The 22,819-nt window shown below is 58.3% G+C and overlaps 1 protein-coding gene across 5 annotated transcripts; it reads left to right on the forward strand.

Moving 5' to 3' along the window:
* Nucleotides 1-62: 62 nt before the first annotated feature.
* SLC45A3 (solute carrier family 45 member 3) lies at nucleotides 63-20,938 on the forward strand. Of its 5 annotated transcripts, XM_040085397.2 has the most exons (8): nucleotides 63-150; nucleotides 616-716; nucleotides 11,957-12,236; nucleotides 12,384-12,497; nucleotides 15,516-15,917; nucleotides 16,116-16,928; nucleotides 18,799-19,064; nucleotides 20,443-20,938. In XM_040085397.2, exons 5-8 carry the CDS (start codon nucleotides 15,770-15,772, stop codon nucleotides 20,923-20,925), a joined length of 1,710 nt encoding a protein of 569 aa, XP_039941331.1. In that variant the 5' UTR covers nucleotides 63-150; nucleotides 616-716; nucleotides 11,957-12,236; nucleotides 12,384-12,497; nucleotides 15,516-15,769; the 3' UTR covers nucleotides 20,926-20,938. The 5 variants fall into 5 exon arrangements, with proteins under 5 accessions (XP_039941331.1, XP_039941330.1, XP_039941333.1 ...); XM_040085396.2 differs by lacking the exon at nucleotides 12,384-12,497; XM_040085399.2 differs by lacking the exons at nucleotides 63-150; nucleotides 616-716; nucleotides 12,384-12,497 and adding an exon at nucleotides 9,322-9,538.
* The last annotated feature ends 1,881 nt before the right edge of the window (nucleotides 20,939-22,819 follow it).

Here is a 22,819-nt window from a genome sequence, read left to right on the forward strand (position 1 = left end):
AGCTCGGCGGGGCGGGGGCGGTGTCCGGGGGGGTTCGGGCGCTCCGCCCGCAGCAGCGCATGCTCCCTGCCGGCACAACCTGCCCTTTTAAACCGCGGAGGAGGCGCGGGAGCCGGGCTGAGCCCCGGCTGAGCCCCGGCTGCTGCGGAGGTACGGCTGGGCACGGGCACGGGGTGGGCACGGGCTGGGCACGGGGTGGCACGGGGACGGGGACGGGGACGGGGATGGGGATGGGGATGCGGCTGCGGCTGCCCCGGGATGCCGCTGTTCGTGCCGGGATGCCGCTGTTCGTGCCGGGATGCCGCTGTTCGTGCCGGGATGCGGCTCCTGCCGCCCTTCCCGGGGGGTTCCGGAGGGTTTTAGGGGGGTCACGCTTGCACTCGCAGCCGGCGCCGAGCGCTGCCCGCAGCAGGAGGAGGAGGCGCTCCGGGTCTGATGCTCCTGCGCTGGAGCTGCTGCGGGAAAACAAAACGAAACAATAACAAAAATAAAAGCGCAGCCCCGCGAGTCGGGAAGAGGAGAAGAGGAGCAGGAGCGGCCGCAGGTGGCGATGCGGGAGGGGGTCCTGCCCTCCCCACGCAGCGCACGGAGTTCTTCCCAAACTTCTCCTTGCAGGGACACCCGCGGTGAGCGCGCCGGGTTAAAGGCTTCCGAAGGGGCCGAGAGCTCGGGAAGCGGCGTGGAATCCCGGAAAGCCTGGAGCCTTGCAGGGACAGGTCAGTGAACCCGCAGGAGCCGAGCGAGGCGGCGCCTGGCAAAGCCGGGCTTTGGTTACACCTGGCCGCGGGTTCTGCTGGCCTTTGGGGCCTCCCCCGCAGCCCCAGGGGCCGTAAGCGGGGCGATTCCGGGGATTCCTGACCCTGGCAGGGCTCGGGGCTTTGGTTCGGTTCGGTTCGGTTCGGTTCAGTGGTAGAACGCTGTGGTTGTTTGCGAACTGCCCGACTCGTTTGTCTGCCCGCGGGTGGCAGCTTTGGGAGGAAGGGAGAAGCCCTGGAACCAACTCGGTAATTTTATGCTGGTGATGGCCAGACCTGGCAAAGAGGCTCCGTTTCCATTTTTATGTTTCAAACAAACGCAAAATTGGAAGGGAAACGTAGCGGGAGCAGCTTTCCCCGTGCTCCCCTGGACCTGTGGGACTCAGCACAGAGAAAGTGGCCAGGCACAAAAATCCCATTTTTTTTTAAAGAATCGACCTGTTCTGGTTCCTGATGTGGTTCAGGGGAGCAGCCTTTAGGTGTGGAGCATGAGAATATCTCCGAATTTATAGAAATAGAGCATGAGTAAGAACTTCAAAAGTACCCAAATGACCTGGGCACTGAAGTCATGCAGACACTCCTGAAAAACGTGTACCAGCCTTGAAACCTCTTCCATTATTCGCCCCACCTGCAGTTTTTTGTTCTTTCTTTTGTTTTGTTTTGTTTTGTTGGTTTATTTTTTGTTGTTTTTGGGGTGGGTTTTTTTTTTTAATATGTGATGCTCCCTGGACTTTTCTGGCATGATCCAGAGCTGCTTCTACTCATTGGGGGAGTGGCACTGGAGCCAGAATGCCAACCCTGGGATTCCAGGCTGTGCCTAAAACTCTGGATTTTATTGCCACGGAACATCGTGGAAGCCAACAGCGCTCAGCTTATGGGATTCGTGGAGAGGGGGAGGAAAAAAAAAGGATTAGAAATTTGATATGGATAACGAGAATCTCCAGAATTAATAGCAAATTAAACGAGAGGTTCACGGGGCACGTAAATCCCCGTGTTTCAGGGTATGAACCGATCCTGGGGTTTAGGGAAGGAAATTCTCCTTGCTGTGGCTGCTTGGGGGGATGTGGGTGCTGTGTCCTCTTCTCGAGGTCCCACCTGAACCTCCAGGCGCTCCCCAGCACCGGCCTGGAGGCAGCAGCTGTGAGCGAAGCCGTCTCACAGCTCACCATCCCCGGAGTGAAGCAGCTGCAGACTCCTCCCTGTGCCCCGGACAAACCCCAGCAGCAGCAGCAGCATTTTGAAGGAGCAAAATCAGATTTTATCGGTGGGATTTTGCCCACCTCCGTGCTGTATCCACGGTGGGAGAGGCTGGGATCCCTCTCCTGATTCCTGAGTTGGAAAAAGCAGCCCTGGGTCTACTTTATCTTCACCAGAGTCCCTAGGAAATGGTGTTTAGCATAAACTCTTGGTAACCTCTTCCCCAAACTGTTTATTCCGCCGGAGCACTCAAGTGGCAGTGCTGGGGAGGGGAGGACGGATGCTTTTGGTTCGGATTATTTTTTTTTTTCCCTCTGGGAGCTCCATCTCTCTTCAGCCAAAGCCTCAGCACAGAGCTCAGGGTGATGGCATTGGGAGTGCAGGCTCTTAAAAATGAAAAAAATAAATTTAAAAAAAAATCAAAGTGAAGCTGGACCAGCTGGGTGAAATTTGGGGAGGTTTTTGATGGATTTGAGGCTCTGGGGGAGCCAGGAGGGAAAGGAGCAGAGGGGTGGGAGGAGGTGCTTGGGGTGAGCAGGGAATTGCGGGTGTGAAGGAGCAGAAGGGATGGAGAGGGAGACACAGAAACCCAAACTGGGCTGGATTTCCTCTGTTTGGAAATAATCCCATCAGGTGATGGTGCCCCGTGGCTCATGGAGCGGGCAACCAGCCTAGGACAGCTCCTGGTAGCTAAAACTCAACTCAAACAGCTAAAACTCAGCCTAAAGAACTAAAACCCAGCCCAAACAGCCACCCTGGCAGGTCTTGTGACCCCTCAGCCGTGCTCAACCCATGATTAGAGCTGGGTGTGGAGCAAGGGAGTCATGAGAGGCTCGTGAGCAGCTGTCAGCTCCTCCCAGAGCCGATCTCCTGGTTTCTGAGCGCTCAATATCAGCGTCCAGACTGTGGTGTGAGAGCAGGGACCCCCAGCCCGGCTGGGGAAGGGGATGGAGACCCTCAGGGAGGAATCCTGGCTTTTGAGGAGCAGAGGGAAGTTTCGAATCTGTCCCCAGGAGGTAGCCAGGGTGTGGATCTGCACCGCTTGCACCCGCCACAGAGAAAGCAACAGGAAAACCAGGATTATTTAACAGCTCTGTGCCCCGGCGTTCGGTCGCCTAAGGCTGACGGCGTGGAACCCGTCCTGATCCGCGTGCTGGCACTCCTCACCGCTGGAAGAAGCTGATCCTGTGTCGCAGAAGTCGCCGCAGTGCCCAACCCGCTGAGCTGTGGAGCTGCTGGTTCAGGAAACAGAGCTGAGCGCAGCTCTGGGGCCACGCTTCCCTCCCCGCTTCTCTGCGTGCTGTTCCTCCCCTCATCTGTGCCCTTCCTCCTTGTTTTCATACCCCAAAATCTCACTTCCCTCTCGCCGTTCCCAAATATTTGCTTAACGTTTTGCCAGCCTGCGGAAGAGGGGAACCAGACCCCCGTGAACATTGTCTGGCAAAACCAGGAGGAATGTGGTCCCAAAGGCTCCTTTGTCTCGGGGAACACACGCAGCAAGGAGCAGGTGCCTGGTTTGCAGCCCTGAACCGCTTCTCTTCCTCTCCCAGAGCTCAAAGGAAGTTCTCTCTGTCCGCATCCCAAGGACTGGCCCCATCCTTCATCCAGGGAATGTTGGGTTGTTGTTCTGGGGTTTCGGAGCCGGATTTTGGTGGCTTGCTGATGGATTCTCGTCGTTGCCAGGGCTGGGAGAGTCGGGAGGTTTGAGGATGGCCTCTGGAGAAGTAAATGAGGTTTATTTGAAAATAGCAGCTAAAGCAATGCCGGGCGCTGGGGCTGGTTTGTGAGGTGTGAAAGTTTTTCCCTTCAATCAAGGGAGCTGCTTTGGGTTTGTGTTTTTGGGGTTGGTTTTTTTCCCACCTTTGTTTTGTTGGGAGCTGAAGTTTTCCGTGGCGGTTTGTCTGCAGGAGCTGGGGCTTGAGGAAAAACAGAAATCTAATGAGTGCAGTGAGTCAAAACCGCGCAGGTTGTCAGCGCTCAGGAGCCGTGAATGTTCTCACAGAGCAGGCTGGAGCCAGCTCCGGGGATAACGCGCACGGAGCCGTGGGCAGCGCTGAAATCCTGCTTTAGATTTACGGCTTGAGGCTCCGGGTGAAATGGGGCATGCAAGAAAATCCCTGGATCACGCTTTCCTTCCCAAACACTGGGAGCGAATCCTGCTGGGATCTGGCTCGCTGCGTGAAGGGGCTGAGGTGAGGATCAGACCGCAGCTCGGACGCTCTTTTGCATCCCGGTTCTCCCTGTTCTTAATTTAACGAGCGGAGCCGGCTCTTGGGTGGGATTTGAAGTGGCTGTGACCAAACCCCTCCACCTTAACTGGACCTTGGGAGCGATTTGATCCCCGATGGTGATTTTGTGCCTTTCCCATCAGTCCGGGAATGCTGGGCTGGAGGAGGATCTGCCTCCAGGGTGTTCTCCTGTCCCTTCCCCTCTCCCAGGGCTGAGGGCTCCCCTCAGTGTGGAGAGGAGATTCCCAAAGTGGTTTTTGGTGCTCTCCGGGACCCGAGCTGACACGGAGCGTCCCGCTCGCGCTCTCCCTGCGGTCTCTGCGCTACCTCGCTCTGGATTCTGGCACCAAGCACCAAATCCTGCCCGGGGAGCAGCGCAAAGAGAATAAAGGATTGTTGTGGTCACGGGGCGAGCGCTTCCGTGGGGGTCAGCGGCGGCTCACAGATCCGAGCACAAAGGGACAAGGAGGTGACAGTGGCAGCGGGATGTGGTGCCAGGTGCTGGCTCGTGGCGTGACGGGGAGGGCTCTGTGCGGCCGGGCTCCAGGGGTGCCTTTGGGAATGTTGGTGACAAGTGGATCCTGTTTGGGAATGCCGGTGACAAGCGGATCCAGTTTGGGAATGTCACTGACAAACGGATCCCGTGCGTTTGGGAATGTTGGTGACAAATGGATCCTGTGCATTTGGGAATGTTGGTGACAAGTGGTTCCTGTTTGGGAATGTCACTGACAAACGGATCCCGTGCGTTTGGGAATGTTGATGACAAATGGATCCCGTGTGTTTGGGAATGCTGGTGACAAGTGGATCCCGTGTGTTTGGGAATGCCAGTGACAAGTGGATCCAGTTTGGGAATGCCGGTGACAAGCAGATCCCGTGTGTTTGGGAATGCCAGTGACAAGCAGATCCCGTGTGTTTGGGAATGCCAGTGACAAGCAGATCCCGTGTGTTTGGGAATGCCAGTGACAAGCGGATCCAGTTTGGGAATGCCGGTGACAAATGGATCCAGTTTGGGAATGCCGGTGACAAGCAGATCCCGTGTGTTTGGGAATGCCGGTGACAAACGGATCCAGTTTGGGAATGCCGGTGACAAGCAGATCCCGTGTGTTTGGGAATGCTGGTGACAAACAGATCCCGTGTGTTTGGGAATGCTGGTGACAAGTGGATCCAGTTTGGGAATGCTGGTGACAAATGGATCCAGTTTGGGAATGCCGGGGACAAATAGATCCAGTTTGGGAATGTCACTGACAAATGGATCCAGTTTGGGAATGCCGGTGACAAGCGGATCCAGTTTGGGAATGCTGGTGACAAGCGGATCCAGTTTGGGAATGCCGGTGACAAATGGATCCAGTTTGGGAATGCCGGTGACAAGCGGATCCAGTTTGGGAATGCCGGTGACAAGCGGATCCAGTTTGGGAATGCCGGTGACAAGCGGATCCAGTTTGGGAATGCCGGTGACAAGCGGATCCAGTTTGGGAATGCCGGTGACAAGCGGTTCCTGTGCTCCAGGGGCGGCGGGAGCAGCTGGAGAACAAAAGGCTGCTGTGCCCCGGCCAAGGCCGACTGAGCAATTAATGGGGCTGCAAGGGCGGCTTTTCATGGGAATTGACTGGAGCCGGCTCTGGGAGAGAGGTGGAGAGCGCTGGGAGCGTGCAAATCAAAGGGAGAGCGCAGGAATGACACGGGGGATAACAGGGAAGGAAGGACGGACGCACGGACACTTCCCAGCCGTTAAATCTTCCCAGCCCATGGATGTTTCAGGGGAAATTCCTGCAGCCTGGGTGCTGGGGATGCCTCCACTCGGGCTGGAGGATGTGCTGTCGGGGAAGATCATTCCACAGGGAGCCAGCTCTGATTTCTCCGCACAGGCTGCGCTTGGGCTGCCCCAGATCCTCCCATTCACCCCTCCCCGCCTTGGGCAGCGCTGAGAGGGGAGGACGGGACATTTTGGGCGAGGCAGGAGGTGCTGGCCGTCCCTCTGGAAGGCTGGTGGCACAGCCAGGATGGCGCTGGGCACCAGCTCTCCCCAGGTGCCCTGGCGCCCGAGCACGCCGCAGGAGCACCACGGCTCTCTCCGCTTCCTCTGCGGCTCTCTGAACTTTACCCCAGCAAACAACGAGCCTGGCACGGGGGGAAAGTCCTGCCCCCGCTCAGCCCTTCGTGCACAAACTTCCATTTCCGATTTTTAGCAGCAGGCGCGGGGTGATTCCGGCTCCCTCCCGTGCCCCAAAAGCCCCTCAGCAGCCCTGCTCGGAGTCCAGGCAGCTCTGAACCCGAACCCCGTGCCTAATTAGTAAAAAGGTAATAATTCGGGGCTGAAGTTCCTCCCAGGGCTCAAAATAGAAGTGAGGCTCTTGTTTGGGTGGGGAGTGAGGGGGTGGTGAAAATGCCTCACTCCACTCACCCCCTGCAGAAATGGCAGCTTGGAGCCTTTATTTGTTTGTTTTTTTGGTTTTTTTTTTAAAAAAAAAAGTGGAAAATTTTCTTCCAGATATTCCTCACTGCTCTTTTTTGTTTGTTTGTTTTTGTTTTGTTTTGTTGGTGAACATTAAAATCCCTGCATGCTGTGAGCCCATAGAACGTTAAACTGACAGTGAGAAGAGGAGGAGGGGGGAAAGGAAAAAGCTTCTGAAGTTCTCCATCAGGACCTTCCAGTGAAACTCATCTGCCTTAGAAAATAAAAATTTGATTGCTCCTCATCTTTGCAGTTATCAGGCAGGAATAAAATCGTGGAATCTCTGGTTTTCAGGCCCAGGTCTGGTGGCTGCTCTGCCACGATAAGGAAAATTCTCCGTGTGCTGCAGCGGTGATCTGAGGGCCTCATTAACCCCGGAGCTGATGTGCTGCAGGCAGGACGCAGAGCCCGGGCAGATTTTGCTGCCCCAGACATGTGAAACTGCTTTTTTATTGGTTTGGGGATTTTGAGGGTTTTTTGGGGGGGGTTTTGGGGGGTTTTTTTTGGGTGCAGGGTTTTTTTGTGTGTGTGTGTGTGTTTTTGTTGTTGTTGGGTTTGGGGATTTTTTGTGTGTCTTTTGTTTTGTTTTGTTTTGGGGGTTTTTTTACAGCTTTGAGCTGTGAATTTTTTGCCCTCAGAACACCCCAGGAAATTCCCGTTATTCCCTGCACACCTTCCCCTCTGGCAGAGGGGTGTTGATGCGACAGAAACTCCCCTCCATGGCCACAGGGGTGAAAATGGATTTGGAGGGGGGGGACAACGAGGAGACCTCGGGGCAGCTCCCAGTTTGAAATAGAGAGTTTTGCTTCATTCCCTCCTTTTTGCAGGTTCCCACTGCCTGTCCCCGTGGCAGGAACACCGAGGGGATGCTCTGGGCGCACCCGGGCTCAGCTCTCACGGCTGTCCCGGGGCAATTCCTCACCCTGCAATGGCTCTTTTGTCTCGGTCAAAGCTGTGACCTCATTTTTACAGACAGAAAACAGAGAGGGAGGGACCCCCGGGACCCCCCCAACCTGCCAGGGGAGCTCAGGGGGTCTCTGGGAGGTCTGGAAGCGTCCAGCTCATCCGGCAGGGACGCGAATAACCGGGATGGCCGAGCAGAAAACTGCCACCAAGGGCTGGCCAGAGGAGCCTGTGCTTCCAGCAGGGTCCATCGGCTCTGTGAGCGTGTCCAAGTGTCTCCTCTGAGGAGGAGCACCAGGCCAGGCTCCCAAAACTTGCTCTGGAAGCGTGTGGCTCTCTGAGGATGTGGAGTTTGGGTTGTTCCCTTTTTCTCCCCCCAGGAACGGGCTCCTGGTGACAGCAGGGGTGGCTGGAGCTCGGTGCTGGGCGTTCCTGCTGGGCTGAAATCTGTCTGAGCCCTGTGTGGGCGCAGTTTGGGGTCAGGGGTGTCCTCTCATCCCTCCTAAAGCTCCGCAGTGTGCTCCCGCGCCGCCGCAGCCGCTCCGTGGCCCCGGGGTTGGATTTGCAGCCTCGCGTCCAACCGTGGCCTTTGCTCGGACACCAGCACTGTCCTTCCCACCCCAAAGGCTGTCAGATCCCAGCTAAAGCCCGCAGCGATGGGGCAGAGCTCCTGGAGCTGCCTGGGAGCCGCAGAGCATCCGGAGCTGGCCTGCCCGGGGGTCAGCTGTCCTCTCACGCAGCACTTCTGCTCCAGCTGCGGATGAGAAGCTCCAGTTTCGCTTCCCACTTCCCCAGCCCCGTGAGCAGACTCAGCAGAGTGCTGAGAGCTGCTGGCTGCCCGTCTGCTCGCTGTGACAGACGGGGAAATGATTCTCTCTCACTCAGCACGGGGGCTAAAACTCAGACTTTTGTGTCGGTGTGTTCGGGGCTGAGCGGATCCTGTGGGTGCCCTGAGTGGCACCGGCACCGGTTTGCTCTTCTCCCCTCTCTTCTTCTTCTTCTTCTCCCCTCTCCTTCTCCTTCTCCCCTCTCTCCTGCTTCTCCTTCTCCCCTCTCTCCTGCTTCTCCTTCTCCCCCCTCTCCTTCTCCTTCTCCCCCCTCTCCTTCTTCTTCTTCTCCCCCCTCTCCTTCTTCTTCTTCTCCCCCCTCTCCTTCTTCTTCTTCTCCCCCCTCTCCTTCTTCTTCTTCTCCCCTCTCTCCTTCTTGTTCTTCCCCACTCTCTCCTTCTTGGTCTTCTCCCCCCTCTCCTTCTTCTTCTTCTCCCCTCTCTCCTTCTTCTTCTTCTCCCCTCTCGCCTTCTACTTCTTCTCCCCTCTCTCCTTCTTCTTCTTCTCCCCTCTCTCCTTCTTCTTCTTCTCCCCTCTCTCCTTCTTCTTCTTCTCCCCTCTCGCCTTCTTCTTCTTCCCCCCTCTCTTCCTTCTTCTTCTTCTCCCCTCTCTCCTTCTTCTCCCCCCTCTCCTTCCTTCTTCCCCCCTCTCTTCCTTCTTCCCCCCTCTCTTCCTTCTTCTCCCCTCTCTTCCTTCTTCCCCCCTCTCTTCCTTCTTCCCCCCTCTCTTCCTTCTTCTCCCCTCTCTCTTCTTCTCCCCTCTCTCTTCTTCTCCCCTCTCTCTTCTTCTCCCCTCTCTCTTCTTCTCCCCTCTCTCTTCTTCTCCCCTCTCTCTTCTTCTCCCCTCTCTCTTCTTCTCCCCTCTCTCTTCTTCTCCCCTCTCTCTTCTTCTCCCCTCTCTCTTCTTCTCCCCTCTCTCTTCTTCTCCCCTCTCTCTTCTTCTCCCCTCTCTCTTCTTCTCCCCCAGCTTTTGCTGATCCCTGCTCCGTTGAGAGTTTTTTTTCCCCGGAAGATTTCGGCAAAGCGAACGCAGGGAATCCCGTGTGCTGGCTCTGGCAGGAGGAGAGGGAGGATTCACCCTCGGAGCAGGGCGGTGACGGCCAGTGCAGGAGCTCCTGTGCATTTTAGGGAGCTGCGGTGGAAGGAGAAGCAGATTCCGAGTGCTCCCGGGATTTTGGTGAGCGTGGCTTGGCTTTGTGGGGTCGCTGGTGGAGATGCCCCGAGCCCTGGAGGGAGCTGGGCATTTTGAGGGCGTTTTGAGGGATTTTTGTCCAGCCCCGGGGCTCTGGGGACACCGAGGACACGCGGTGACGGCGCAGGAGGGTTTGGATGCTGCCCTGCAAACGCAAACCTTCGCCGGCCTCACCTGTGCCGAGGGCGCGTCCGGGCTCCGTGGGGGCACGGCAAACCCATCCCGGAGCCCCAAACCCCGTCCCAGCGGGGCCGGGGCGTCCAGGCAGCCGTGCTGGCCCGGATCTGCCGCAGGCTCCGGGGCCGGGGGCTCGCAGGCACCTGTTGGCCTCGCAGCCGTGGGGAGGCCGCTGCCCTTTTTAAGTGTCCGTCTCTTTTTCCTCGCTTCCCGGGATTCCCTTCACAACCGGCCCATTGTGCTGAGGGCTCCAGCAGCTGGGTGGAGTGTTTCAGGCTCAAGTGTAATTTCAGCGCCTTTAAAAGCTTTTGGAGGGCTTTTTTTATGTCAGGGTGGGGGTTTTTTTAATTTTATTTTATTTTTTTTTTCCCCTGAAGAGGACGGTGACGCCAACAAGGGATAATTTGATGGATTACTCTGCGGGGCTGAGGGGCTCTCCTTAATCCCCTTTGTGGGGCTGCTTGAGGAGACGCGGAGCAGAAGCCCCCAGCCCCAGGCAGAGAAAAGGCGGCTCAGCAGGGTGGGTTTTACACTCTGACACATAAATACAGGCCCTGGTCATGTGGTGCCGGATATAATCTGTGCCCGAACCCACGCCGGGGAGAAGGGGGCACCTGGAGGGGGCTTGTTTTTTTCCCCCCCCCCTGTTTCCAGCTCAATTTACATTTTGATTCTTCTGCTTTTTTTTTAAAAAAAAAAGGAAAAAAAAAATAATAAGTGAGGAAGAAAGGCCGGGGGAGAGAGGTTGATTTGGATCAAGTGCCAGGGGTGATGGGCGCACGCTTTAAAGAGCAGAGATGAGTGAAAAGCAGAAGCAGATCATCTCATTTCCCCTCCCGCTCCGGAACGGGGGCTCCTCTCGTGAATAAAAGCGAGAGCTTGGGTCGTGCACAGCAAAACAAAGCTGGGGCTGTGCCGTGGAGGCAGCCAAGCTTGTCTGCGGCGCTGGAGCTGCCTGCACACACCCGGCGCCGGCTCGGGGGAGCGTGACCGGGGGGGCTGAGGCTCTCGGGGATGAAATGCTGCTGGGTTTGGGGCCGTTGGGTTTGGTTGGTTGTGTTGAGGAGTTCGGGAGGTTTTGCTTGGTGGAGTTTGGTGAGGAGGTGCCAGCCCCGGGCGGGTAAAACGCTGCCAGGCCCCGCTGTGCACCAGCACAAATCCCAGTGGGGCTCCTCCAGCCCAGGCTGGGGATGCTCTGCAGCTGAGCTCGGCTTTGCTGGGACCTTTCACCCATCCCCACTGGCCCGAGCTCATCCTTGGGGTGCCCCTGCTGAGGTCAGGCTCATCCCACCAGCCCTGGGCCCTGCTGGCTGCAGGACTCAGGCTGCCTGGCTCCAGCTGTGGTTCCCATCTCCATCTCCAGCTGTGGTGCCTGTTTCCAGCCATTGTGCCCATCTCCAGCTGTTGTACCCATTTCCATCTCCAGCTGTGGTGCCCATCTCCAGCTGTTGTACCCATTTCCAGCTGTGCCCAGCTCCTGGCCATGTCGTTGTGGAACCGTGACCCCGGCTGCTCCTGCAGCAGCTCCCATTTGCCACGGATGGATTCTGGCTGCTGGACTCTGCCCTGGGGGATGAGGGAGGGAATCCCAAACCCTCCAGGGTCTTCCCTGTCCTCCCCAGAGGGGATTTCCAGCGGCGGCCGGGGCTCAAAGGAAAGGCGGAGTTAATTCAGAGAGCCCAAATGACTCGCCCTTCTCCCCTCCCTCGGCGAGCTCCCTGCTCTGAATGGGGCCAGGGAGGTTTGGGAGGGGAGGGAGGCCGGGGAGGGGTCAGGAGAGGTCGGCTGGGTTTTCCATTCCGTCCCGAGGAGCCTGCCAGAGCTATTCTCCATGGTGCATTTCCCATTCAGCGCCGCTGAATGGACACTGATAGCTGTGAAAGGCCCTGGCAGCTCCCCGAGCTCGCTCCCCTCGAGCTCCTCTCCCACCCTTTCTTCCAAAGGGCTTCCAGGGAATTCATAAAATCCCCTTGGAAGGCTGCAAGTGCCGTGTTGGGAACCCTTTGCCTTCCCCTCTCTCTGGGTGCCAAAGCTGAGCGGGCAGGGAAGGTTCAGGACCTGAACCCACCTGGGTTGGAGCAGCCCCACCTGAGCCGAGGGATTTCCTTTCCCGAGGGAATGAGGCAGCCCTGAAAGGTCGGAAATAATTAATAATAAAATCATCAAATGGTTTGGGTTGGGAGGGATCTAAAATCTCATTTTGTTCCTTTCCCTCACCACACACAGGGTCACCTTCCACTGTCCCGGACCGCTCCAGCCTGGGCTCAGACACTTCCAGGGATGGAGCAGCAACAATTTCTCTGGGAAACCTCTTCCAGTGCCTCAGCATCCTCTCCCTGAATCAAATTCTCTGCCGTCTGATCCCTGCTGTTTGCTGAGGAGGTGCACAACCGCTACAAATCAAAGCCTGCAACAATTTTTATCATCTCTTGGTCCCTCTGCAGCAGGGATTATGGAGCAGCAGGACGTGGATTCTCCCAGGAATAAATGATTTTTTCTCTGCCATGTAAGTACACCCACTTTTTCTTTCTAAAATAACCAGCCCTCACTCCAAGCACTGCTGAGATGTGATTTCCTCTGAGACCCCGTGTTGGGAAGATTTAGGGGAGGAGAGGCTTCTCTGTGTGTCCATCAGCACGTCCACCTTTTCCAGGTGTTTTGGGGTCGGCTTTTCCTAAAAGCTTCCCTGGCTTCATCCTCTCTCTGCTGCCTTTGTCCAGCACGGCTTTGCTCCTGCCCTGGACCCGCCCTCCTACCTGGCTGCCAGGTGAGGCAGCCTCTGCGGGTTGATCTGCTGTTTCTCCGCAGGGAAACGGGAGGGAAAGTTGTGTTTGCGAGCCTCTAAAAGCCAAGCAGGAAGCCCAGAGTGGATTTGGGGACGGTTTGGTTCTCCCTAGGGAGGGGAAGGGCAGAGCAGCAGCTGATGTGCCAGGGGACGGCTGTGGGAAAGCCTCACATGTGGCTCCCTTCTGCTCCCGAGAGCAGGAAACCACAGAAAATCCCTTTTTTGGGGACCGCTGTGTTATCCTTGTCGAGGTGCTCCTCGAGGAGGAAAGGACAGACTCTGTTCCTGCTGTGGGAATTTGGGGAAACCGAGGCCGGAGGGGGAGAAGTGCCAGTGTCAGCTGGGGCTGGGAAAGGTCCCCAAAATCCCTCCGGGGTGGGCAGGGTGCTGCCAGCTCTGCTGGACCTGCTGCTGCTCCACCAGCATCTCCCAGCTGGGGATGGATTTTCCTGCCTCCTTCCAGGCCAGGGCCAAGCAGCCCCGCACAGTCCAGGGGATAAATCCCCCTGGGAGAGATCGGATTTAGGGGTTTGAGGGAAGGGTCTTTGATCCTGGGGCTGCCAAACCTGCAAAGCTGCGGGGAATTCTCGCCGGCTTTAAAAAGAAAATACCGACCCCACGTCCTAAATCTCTGCTGGAGCAGCAGCGGAGCGGCGAGGGAGGGTGAGAAATGTGAATATCCGGGGATTTGTTGTGGGAGGGGGGCAGAGCGCAGAGCTGGGGTTCCCTGTGAGGGGTGCCAGCAGGGATTGCCCGTGCTGTCGATAACTCTGCAGTTATCGGCAGAAAGGGAGGGCCCTGGAACCAAAGCTGCGCCGGGTTCCACCTCTGCTGCCCTGCACACGCTGCGGCAGCTCCTGCTGAGCTGGGCTGGGCTGCAGGGAGCACCTGCCAGGGACGGGGTGAGTCCTGGCTCCCCGAGCCTCCCAAACCTCCCTTTCCCAGCCCCTGTCCTCACAGATCAGCACTCCGGGTGATTTTCCTACTCTTTTCCCCCGTCTCTGTTCTGTGGGGGAAAAAAAAAAAATATTAGCAGAGAAATTAATGGGTGTTGGGATAAAGTTTGGCTGGCGCGGGAAAGTTCATCATCCGCTGCAGTTTTATCTGCAGATTTATTGCAGCGGAGACTTCTCACCTCTGGCTGTTCACGGTTATTGCTCCAGGGGTTTGTTTTCTCCTCAGAGCCCTCGCAGGGTGTGGAGGGGGAGGAGAGGTCTGCTCTCACCTGCGGGTGAGAAATCCACCTCTGCCTCCAGGCTGGAACTCTCGGGCAGGTGGACAGAGCCCTGCTGCCTCCCTGCCACAGCAGCAAAAGGGAGGAAAAATATTTTCAGTCAGCGTGAGGCATCTTTTACTCGATGTGTGGGGTTTATTTTGGGATAACTGCGCCTCTCTGAGCTCTCCAGACCCTGGGCTAGAGCAGGCAGTGGTCACACATCCCCCTGGAGCTCTGACAGCGCTGCTAGCTCAGTTAACTTTGCCTTTGTGACTCCGGGAACGGCACCCGGGTTTGGGCTGCTGAAATTCCTCACCCCGGGGCTGGGCTGCAGCTGGGCACCCTCTGAAGTGAGCCAGGCTGGCACCTCCTGTGTAACCCACACCGGAGCCAGGTGGGCGCTCAGGGATGCTCAGCCCGGCCGGGGCCTCCTTTGAACCCCTCCGGGATTAAAGCAAAAGCGTCGCTGCTCTCCCCCCGTTTGCTGCTCGACCTTGGGCTGTTTGAATGCTGGCGGTTGTTGAAAGGAGAGATCTCCCGAGGCAGCGGAGGGGAGGCCGAGGGTCCCAAAAGGGGAGTAATCGGTGTCTGTTGAGCGGCACTGGCTGCTCCTGAGCTCGGCTGTGGCGCTTCTCCACAGCACCAAGAGGCAGGGGGTGACGGCCCAGCCTCATCCCCACGCTGCCAGCCTCCCCCAGCCACCCCCTCGTGGGTTATCAGCTGGAGGCCACACGGGGAGACAGAGAAAAGTGACAAAACTCTCCCGCCTGTGCCGGCCCGCACACACCCGTGCAGCCACGGGGGCTCGGGGAGCGCTCATTTCACCTCCCGAGGTGTTCTGATTGATTTCACCTCCCCGGGATGTTCTGATTGATTTCACCTCCCCGGGATGTTCTGATTGATTTCACCTCCCCGGGATGTTCTGATTGATTTCACCTCCCCGGGATGTTCTGATTGATTTCACCTCCCAAGGCGTTCTGATTTCACCTCCCCGAGGTGTTCTGATTGATTTCACTTTCCTGGGATGTTCTGATTGATTTCACCTCCCCGGGATGTTCTGATTGATTTCACCTCCCAAGGCGTTCTGATTTCACCTCCCCGAGGTGTTCTCAGCAAATTTGGCTGGGCTGGCCGGACCCTGGAGGGTTTCTGGGCGCTTTGGGACCGGCAGGCATCTGCTCCCTCCTGCCCTGTCCCCATCCCACAGCCTCTCCCCTCCGGAGGAGCTGCAGAGAAGGGAGCAGTTACAGGGCAAATAAATGACTCAGTCTAATGAGTAAGGTAATTGCCATTCGCTGTTAGAGGAGGCTAAAGTGGGTCAGGTTTGTTTGTGAAACTCCACGGAGGCACCATCTGTTCTCTGCGCCCCATCCCGAGGGCTGGCGATGGGATTTGGGTGGAATTGCTTCCCCAGGGCCCGAGGGGCAGCGCGGGGGGTGCGCTGCTCATCAGGCAGGGGAGTGGTGGGCTCTGGAGGTGACCCCGAGTGGCTGCAGGCTTGGAGGGGGCTCTTCGGTGATTTCCCTGCCAGGGGAGACCCCAAATCCTTTGTCCCTGCCATCTGGAAGGGGCGGCTGGACGGGACGGAGGTGTCATCAGTCCTGGAGGGCAGGATTGGGTTTTCCCAGAGCCCTGTCACAAACCCGGCAGGGATGGAGCTTCCCTCCTCCCAGCTGCCCCGCTCCAGAGCCCCGCAGCCCGGTGCGGTGGGACCGTCCCTTTCAGCAGCGACACCCCCGCGCCTCACCCCGCTCCCCGCCGCGTTTAACGCTCTCTCCCCGCAGCCCGCAGCCCGTGAGCAGCAGGGGAAGCCTGCGGCGCCGTCCCTGCCCGGACCTCGCAAGAAGGGGAAGAGGAAGAGGGAAAGACGGTTCCTTCGCCGTTGATAAAATGGGAAGCGGCATCTCCCCGGCAGCCCGGGAAGGGGAGCTCCGGGCCTCGCCTGGGGAGCATCCCCGGCGGCTCTGCGGCCGGCAGGACACAGCCCCGCGCCGCTGAGGGCCGGGGGCAGCGCGGCTGGGGGCGGCCTGGGCACAGCATGTCCTTCCAGAGCCGCCGGAGCCAGCTGCTGCTGGTCAACGCGCTGACCTTCGGGCTGGAGGTGTGCCTGGCCGCCGGCATCACCTGCGTGCCGCCGCTGCTGCTGGAGGTGGGCGTGGAGGAGAAGTTCATGACCATGGTTTTGGGTAGGCGGCTTTTGGCACCTCTTCCAGCTGGGTTTTTGGGGGTTTTTTTTGGGTTTGTTTTTTTTTTAAACCTTGCGGTCTGGAGGGTGGGGGTGAGTAAGGGCAAGGGTTGAGACCTGCCGAAACCTCCCGAAGTGAGGAAACGTCGCTTTGTAGAGCGCACACAAACCCCGTAACGCCGCCCTCTCTCTTTCCCAGGGATAGGCCCCGTCCTGGGGCTGGTTTTTGTGCCGCTGATCGGCTCGGCCAGCGACCACTGGCGCAGCAGCTACGGCCGGAGGAGACCCTTCATCTGGCTGCTGTGCCTGGGCGTGCTGCTCAGCCTGTTCGTCATCCCGCACGCCGGCAGCCTGGCCGGGCTGTGCGCCCCGGAGCCCCGGCCGCTGGAGATCGCCTTCCTCATCCTGGGCATCGCCCTGCTGGATTTCTGCGGCCAGGTGTGCTTCACCCCGCTGGAGGCCCTGCTCTCCGACCTCTTCCAGGAGCCGGACAGCTGCCGCCAGGCTTTCTCCGTGTACGCCTTCATGATCAGCCTGGGCGGCTGCATCGGCTACCTGCTGCCGGCCATCGACTGGGCCTTCCTGGCGCCCTACCTGGGAGGCCAGGAGAGCTGCCTCTTCAGCCTGCTGGCCCTCATCTTCCTCGGCTGCGCGCTGGCCACGCTCTTCGTGACGGAGGAGGCAGCCCAGGGGGACGTCCCGGACGGGCCGGCGCTCAAGGACGCGTCCCCGAAGCCGTCCCTGCGCCGCTGCGGGTGCTGCGGGCGCTGCGCGCCGCGGGGCAGGCGGCTGCTGCGGGCCCTGCGGAAGCTGTGCGCGCTGCTGCCGCGCCTGCACGGCCTCTACTGCCGCATCCCCCGCGTCATCCGCCGCCTCTTCGTGGCCGAGCTCTGCAGCTGGATGGCCCTCATGACCTTCATGCTGTTCTACACGGATTTTGTCGGGGAGGGGCTGTACCACGGCGTGCCCAGGGCCAAGCCGGGCACGGAGGCCAGGCGTCGCTACGATGAAGGTGAGGAGGGAGCCGGGCGTTCCCCGGGGTGGGAATATTTATTGGGAGCTCCGTTGGGAGTGCAAAAAAAAAAAAAAAAAACCAGAAAAAGAGAAAAGCCACAGCGAGCTTGGCTTTCTGTGGGCAGGTCAGGAAAGAAGTTTTTCCCGTGGCAGAGGGGAGCAGGTTGGGAAACGCGTCCTGGCTGTTCCCAGCACAGCCGGGGCAGGGCAGCCCTGGCCCGGGGCAGGGTGGGTGAGTGGCAGGACGGGCCGGGGCACGGACGGAGCTGGCTCTGTGTGCACACATCCCCCGGCACTGCTCTCCCCTCCTTTTCCATCGGGGCCTGAGGGTGCTCCCCATCCTTGGAGAGCAGGGTGGGGCAGCCAGGCTGTAGCAAGGAGGTGGGATTTGCTGCTGCGGGATTCCCACCTCCCGGCTGGTTCTGGGAGCTCTCCAGCAGCTCTCCCAGCTCTCAGCATCCTCGCCGGGGCTTTAGCGCTGCTCACAAGCCTGCAGCTGCCACATCCCCACCGCGGGACGCTGCTCCAGCAGCCCTTCACCTGCCCGCAGGTGTTACCTGCCGTCCCATTTTGGCTGCAGCGTCGCCCCAGAGCCTTGCCTCCTTGCCTAACCGCTCTTTTCCACTCCCTAATCCCAATCTTTTATTCTGGAGGCACCTTCCTGGCCCTCCTCCTGCAGTTTTCCGCCCGGAGGGCCCTGCAGCACACTGCCCCTTTGTGCCGGGTGTCTGTTTAACTTCGAGGCGGCTTAATCATTGTTTAACACTTGCACCGTTCAGCTCCCAGCGGGTCAGCCCTCCATTGTGCTGGCCGTCACAGAAACACGTGTTGGGTAACCATCCCCGCTCCCCAAAGAGTTAATGGTTTTAATTCCCTGAAATCCGAGAGGTCTTTGCGAAAGGGTAAGGTCCGGATCGCTACCGGATCCGCAGCTGGGAGCGCGTCCTGCGCTTTACCTTGGCTCGGGCACAATCCCTCCCCGCCTTTGTTCTGCTGCTGCCTTTGGCATCAGATAACGGCGGATCCTGGTTCAGCAGCAGGTGACGGCTCCTGGGGCGAGAGCAGGAGGAAGGGGCAAACACAGGCACGGCGTTTGGGTTCCCAGCTGGCAGGGCCGGCGGGACCGGGGTGCCCAGGGTGGAGGGAGGGAGGGAGCTGGGGGTGGCTGCTGCGGTCCCGGGGTTCCTTGGGTGATGCTGCTCTGCCTCCTGAGCCAGCCCAGGGGCTGACTGTGCCCCGCTCTCTGTGCGGGAGTCTGGGATCGGAGCAGAGCGGAGGACGGTTCGGGGTTTGGGACGGACGGGGAGGGATGTTTTTGAGTTAGGGACTGACAGAAAGGAAGGGATGTTTTTGAAATTAGGGACTGAAGGAGAGGAAAGGATGTTTTGGGGTTTGGGACCAAGGGAGAGATGTTTTTGGGGTCAGGGACTGACAGAGAGGGATATTTTTTGAGTTAGGGACTGACAGAAAGGAAGGGATGTTTTTGGAGACAGAGACTGAGGGAGAGGGAAGGGTGTTTTGGAGTTAGGGACTGAAGGAGGAGGAAGGATGTTTTTGGGGTCTGGGACTGACAGAGAAGATGGGATATTTAGGGATTTGGGGGCCAAGAGAAGGATATATTTGGGATTTGGCACTGAGGGAATGATGTATTTGAGGTTTGTGACTGAGGGAATGATGTTTTTGGGGTTAGGGACTGAGGGAAGGATGTTTTTGGGGGTTTATGACCAAGGAAAAGACGTTTTTTGGGGGGTTTGGGTCTGAGGGAAGGATGTTTTTGGAGTTAGAGACCAAGGAAATGATGTTTGTCTGCGTGAACCTGGGCAGTGCCCATCACCAGGGCAGTGCCCCTCACCCCTCTCCACCCGCAGGTGTCCGGATGGGCAGCTTGGGCCTCTTCCTGCAGTGCATCACCTCCATCTTCTTCTCGACAATCATGGACCGGCTGGTGAAGCACTTTGGCACGCGGGCAGTGTACCTGGCCAGCGTGGTGCTCTTCCCCGGCGCCGCCGTCGTCATGTGCCTGTCCCACAGCGTCACCGTGGTCACCATCTCCGCCGCCCTGACGGGGTTCACCTTCTCCGCCCTCCAGATCCTGCCCTACACGCTGGCAGCCCTCTACCACCACGACAAACAGGTGGGGATCTGCCCCAGGGCAGCCTGGACACGTGCATTTTTTTTTTTTATATTTTTCCCCGCGTTTTTAGGGAAATTGGTCTGGTTTAGTTACCCCCGCCAGCCTGAGGTGCTACAAAACCCAGGGGTTTTCAGCCCTCACGGGTCCTGCTTTCCAGTTTTCGTGATCAGTGAAATGAAAACGCTTCCCCTTCCCTTAGCTCCAAGAAAAATAAACCTTGTGAAACTTGTGACACCAGCACCAAAGCTCGTAAGCCCGTCCCACAGATGTTATCCTTGTGCAGAAGTCCTAGGAGGTTCCTGAGCTGCACGCTGGATTAATGGGAGTTTCTCTTGTGCTGCAAATGCAGAATTAATTTGTGGTTTGGGAGCAGCTCTTTCATCCCAAGGGCAGGGGTTGGCTGTGCCATGGAGCCGTTACCACAGGCATCCAGATGTTCCCATTGAACAAACCCTTCGGAACAGCCCATCCCAACTGGCACCAGGAGCCCTGTCAGGAGCGGGGGAGAGGGAACGTTCAGCTTGGCAGGAGCTGCGGCTTGGCTGGGATCTCCCATGGATGTTTTATCCGTGGAATGAAACCCAAACTGCGCAGGCTGGGAAGGGGAAGGCCACATTCCCAAAGAAAGGTTGGGAATGCAGCGAGGGAGGGCACAGCTGGCTCTGGTCTCTCCTGCCCGTGGTGTGAACAAATGCTCTGTGGGAAACACTCCAGAGACCTCACAGCTCGAGCAGAGCGAGGCAAAGAAAAAAAGAGGGTGAGAAGGAAAAGATTTTGGTTCCCTCTGCCCTCTTTTCCTGGCTGGAGTGAGGAATGGGGCAGGCAGATGAAGCAGCTTGGCTGAGGTTTGTTGCAGAGCTGAGAAAAGATCCCTTCCCGGAGTTCCCAGGACTCTTGTGTCCCAGCTGGTGGCACTTTGAGGCATCCCAGATGAGAAGTGGCTGCTCCTCCCAGGCTCTGGGCTCAGGGACCCCAAACGTTCCTGTTTGCGCTGCCCTGGGTGCCTGACACCCCACAGCACACCCCGGCTCTTCACTCCTGCCCTGCCCCAGGTGATTTCGGGGTGGGCTCCGCTCGGCTGCCTTTGGCACCCAGCGAGGAGGTGACAGGAGCACGAGATGTCCCCAGGCTGGCTTTGGGCTGTTGAGCAGAGCCCAGGCCCCGCTTGGCCGGGTTTCCCTGGTGAGTCAGGGCTGCTCCGGATCCCGAGCCGGCCGGGAAGAGCCGGCCTGGCTCCCGGAGCCCCTCTGACGTGGGCCAGGCCCAGGCTGGCACTCCCCTGAACACACACAAAGCTCTGGCTTTGCTCTCCTGCACAAAAACAAGGCCTCCCTCAGAGCCCTGGCTCCTTCCTCTCACCCTGCCCTCCTTCCCGCAGGTATTCCTGCATAAATACAAGAGGAAAGAGGAGGAAGACGCCGCTCCGCTGGACAAGAAATCAGCCTTCTCCAAGGGGCTGCTCTCCAGCCAGAAGCTGCCTTACCAGAATGGCCACACTGGGAGCCTCTTCTCCTCATCCTCATCCTCCTCCTCCTCCTCCTCCTCATCCTCCTCCTCCCCCGCGGCCGTGTCCAGCTCTGCTCTGTGCGTCAGCTCCCCCTGCGACGTCTCCCTCCGGATCATGGTGGGAGAGCCGGAGCCGGGCGCTCCCGGCCGAGGGATCTGCCTGGACCTGGCCATCCTGGACAGCGCCTTCCTCCTGTCTCAGGTCGTGCCCTCGCTCTTCATGGGCTCCATCGTCCAGTTCACCCAGTCCGTCACCGCCTACATGGTGTCGGCGGCCGGGCTCGGGCTGGTGGCCATCTACTTCGCGACCAAAGTGGTGTTTGACAAGGGCGACATGGCCAAGTGCTCCGCGTGACCCCAGACGCCGTGCGTGCCCACCGCGCCGCTCCTGGCGCTCCTGCCGTCGCCCCGGGGCGCCTCTGGGGCTGGGGGCAGCGAGGGGTTGATCTCAGGTGTAAATAAGAGGCTTTGGGGCGTCGTCCCTGGGGCCAGAAGCGCTTTCCAAAGGTGCCTTCAGCAGAGGGGAGCAGCGCCAGAGGGGTTCTGCAGGGGGAGGAGGGAGTTGGGGTTTCCCTCTGGGGGGTGTTCCCGACGGGGAGGGGATCAATCCCTGCCTCTCCTCTCCTCCACCTCCAGCTGTGCCCTCTCCCCCTGCTCCTTGCAGTTTTGCCCAATCTCTTGAGCAATGCTTCAGCCAAGTGGGGCGCTGGGAGGAGATTTCCCGGGGGGAAAAGGGAGCAGCTGTGGGGCCGAGGGGGTGCCCGGGGGTGCACCCGCATTTCTGCCCTCCTGTCCTTCCCCACCTCCATCCAAAAGCATCCAGGAGAAAAATTACTGTGCCTTGTTTTGGGGGAAAAAAAAAAAAAAACAAAACACCAAAACCAAGCAACATCTCATTAGGACCGGTTCCAAAAGGTGACTTAACCTTTACCTGCGTACCGGCTTGCATCAGACAGAGAGAACTTCTGAGCTTTAATTTATTTTTTTATTTTTTCAGTGACTGTTTTTACCTTTCTTCACACGGCTCTCAGCCGCTCTGACCTCCCGCTCCTCACCTCGGTGCCTGGGCCTGCGTTTGCTCTCTCCCCTCTTGGGCCCAGGCTGCTGTGCCTCTTCCCACAGGAGATGTGCCACGCACAAGGGAAATCTGTTCCCAGAGGGGTTTTCAGCCCTGTGCCAGTGAGGCAGAGCAGGAAGAGCTCTCCTGGGGGAGCTGCTGACGAGTTAAACTCAGTCCTGGAGCTGGTCACTGCCTGTGGCTGTTTGGGCTTTCTTAAAATGCATTTTATTTCCAGTCAGGAGCCCGTGTTCTCACTGAGGAGGAGCAAACCCCTGGCAGCCTCTCCTGCTGCCCTGACCCAGCGCCCAGACCCTGCAGGGATGTCCAGGTGGTGTTGGCTCCCAGCCCCGAGTCCCCCTGGCCAGTCCCATTCCCTGTCCCCAGCTGGGACAAATCTGCTGCTGGCAGATTCCCGAGCTCCCCACGCGCCCAGGAGGAGCTGAGGTGAGTCAGGAACGCTCCAAAGCGCGTGGAGGGAAGGCAGGATTGGTGCTGCGAGCACAGAAACTCCACCAAAACTCGGCTCTGCCTGGCCTGAACGAGCTGTTTGTGACTAATTTATTATTTTTGCGTGTGTGCGTGGAGGTGTGTGGGCAGCCGGAGGCACCGGTGGGGTTGGGCTGGGGGGCGAAGTGTTGCTATTTCTGCAGAGTTTTGTCAGCCTGTTCCTTCGGCAGGGAGGCCAGGGTGACTCCCCTGCCGTCTGAGCCGGGCCCTCAAAGGTTTTGAATCGTCCCTTTCCCGTCAGGGGTCACTGTTTTTGTTTTAGTTCTTCTCAAATTATAGGGCTGCCAGCCTCCCTTTCCCACAGCAAGGGCTGCGTGCTGACACGCAGCTGCTTTGGGGACGGATTTGGCAGCGGCTTAACCACTTCCAGAAACAGTTTTGGGGTGGCTTAACCACTTCCAGAAACAGTTTTGGGGTCTGGGCTTCCTACCCCACTGCAGGCTGCAGCAGGGAGGATTTGAGACAAAATCCTATCGCCAGAAGCGGGGTGTCCTCGAATAAATCCTCCCCTGACCCAAGACTGAAAACCCCTTTATTTTTAATACTTCTTATGTAAATGTGAGCAACCTTCCCCTGCACAGATGCTTTTGATTATTTAAGTGCCTCAGGTGCTTCCACACGGAGCTTCAGGTGAAGGGGTTTGGTGGGAAAGGCCTTAAACCCTTCATTTCAAACCCCCAGG

Source organism: Hirundo rustica, chromosome 24 (assembly GCF_015227805.2).
Source record: "Hirundo rustica isolate bHirRus1 chromosome 24, bHirRus1.pri.v3, whole genome shotgun sequence".
Taxonomy (NCBI): domain Eukaryota; kingdom Metazoa; phylum Chordata; class Aves; order Passeriformes; family Hirundinidae; genus Hirundo; species Hirundo rustica.

What these genes read in the sequence shown, in the direction of transcription:
- SLC45A3 (XM_040085397.2), top strand. Translation starts at nt 15,770, where the DNA reads ATGTCCTTCCAGAGCCGCCGGAGCCAGCTGCTGCTGGTCAACGCGCTG. An exon ending in GTTCATGACCATGGTTTTGG is followed by an intron (nt 15,918 to 16,115) that starts GTAGGCGGCTTT and finishes TCTCTTTCCCAG; the next exon opens with GGATAGGCCCCGTCCTGGGG. An exon ending in CAGGCGTCGCTACGATGAAG is followed by an intron (nt 16,929 to 18,798) that starts GTGAGGAGGGAG and finishes CTCCACCCGCAG; the next exon opens with GTGTCCGGATGGGCAGCTTG.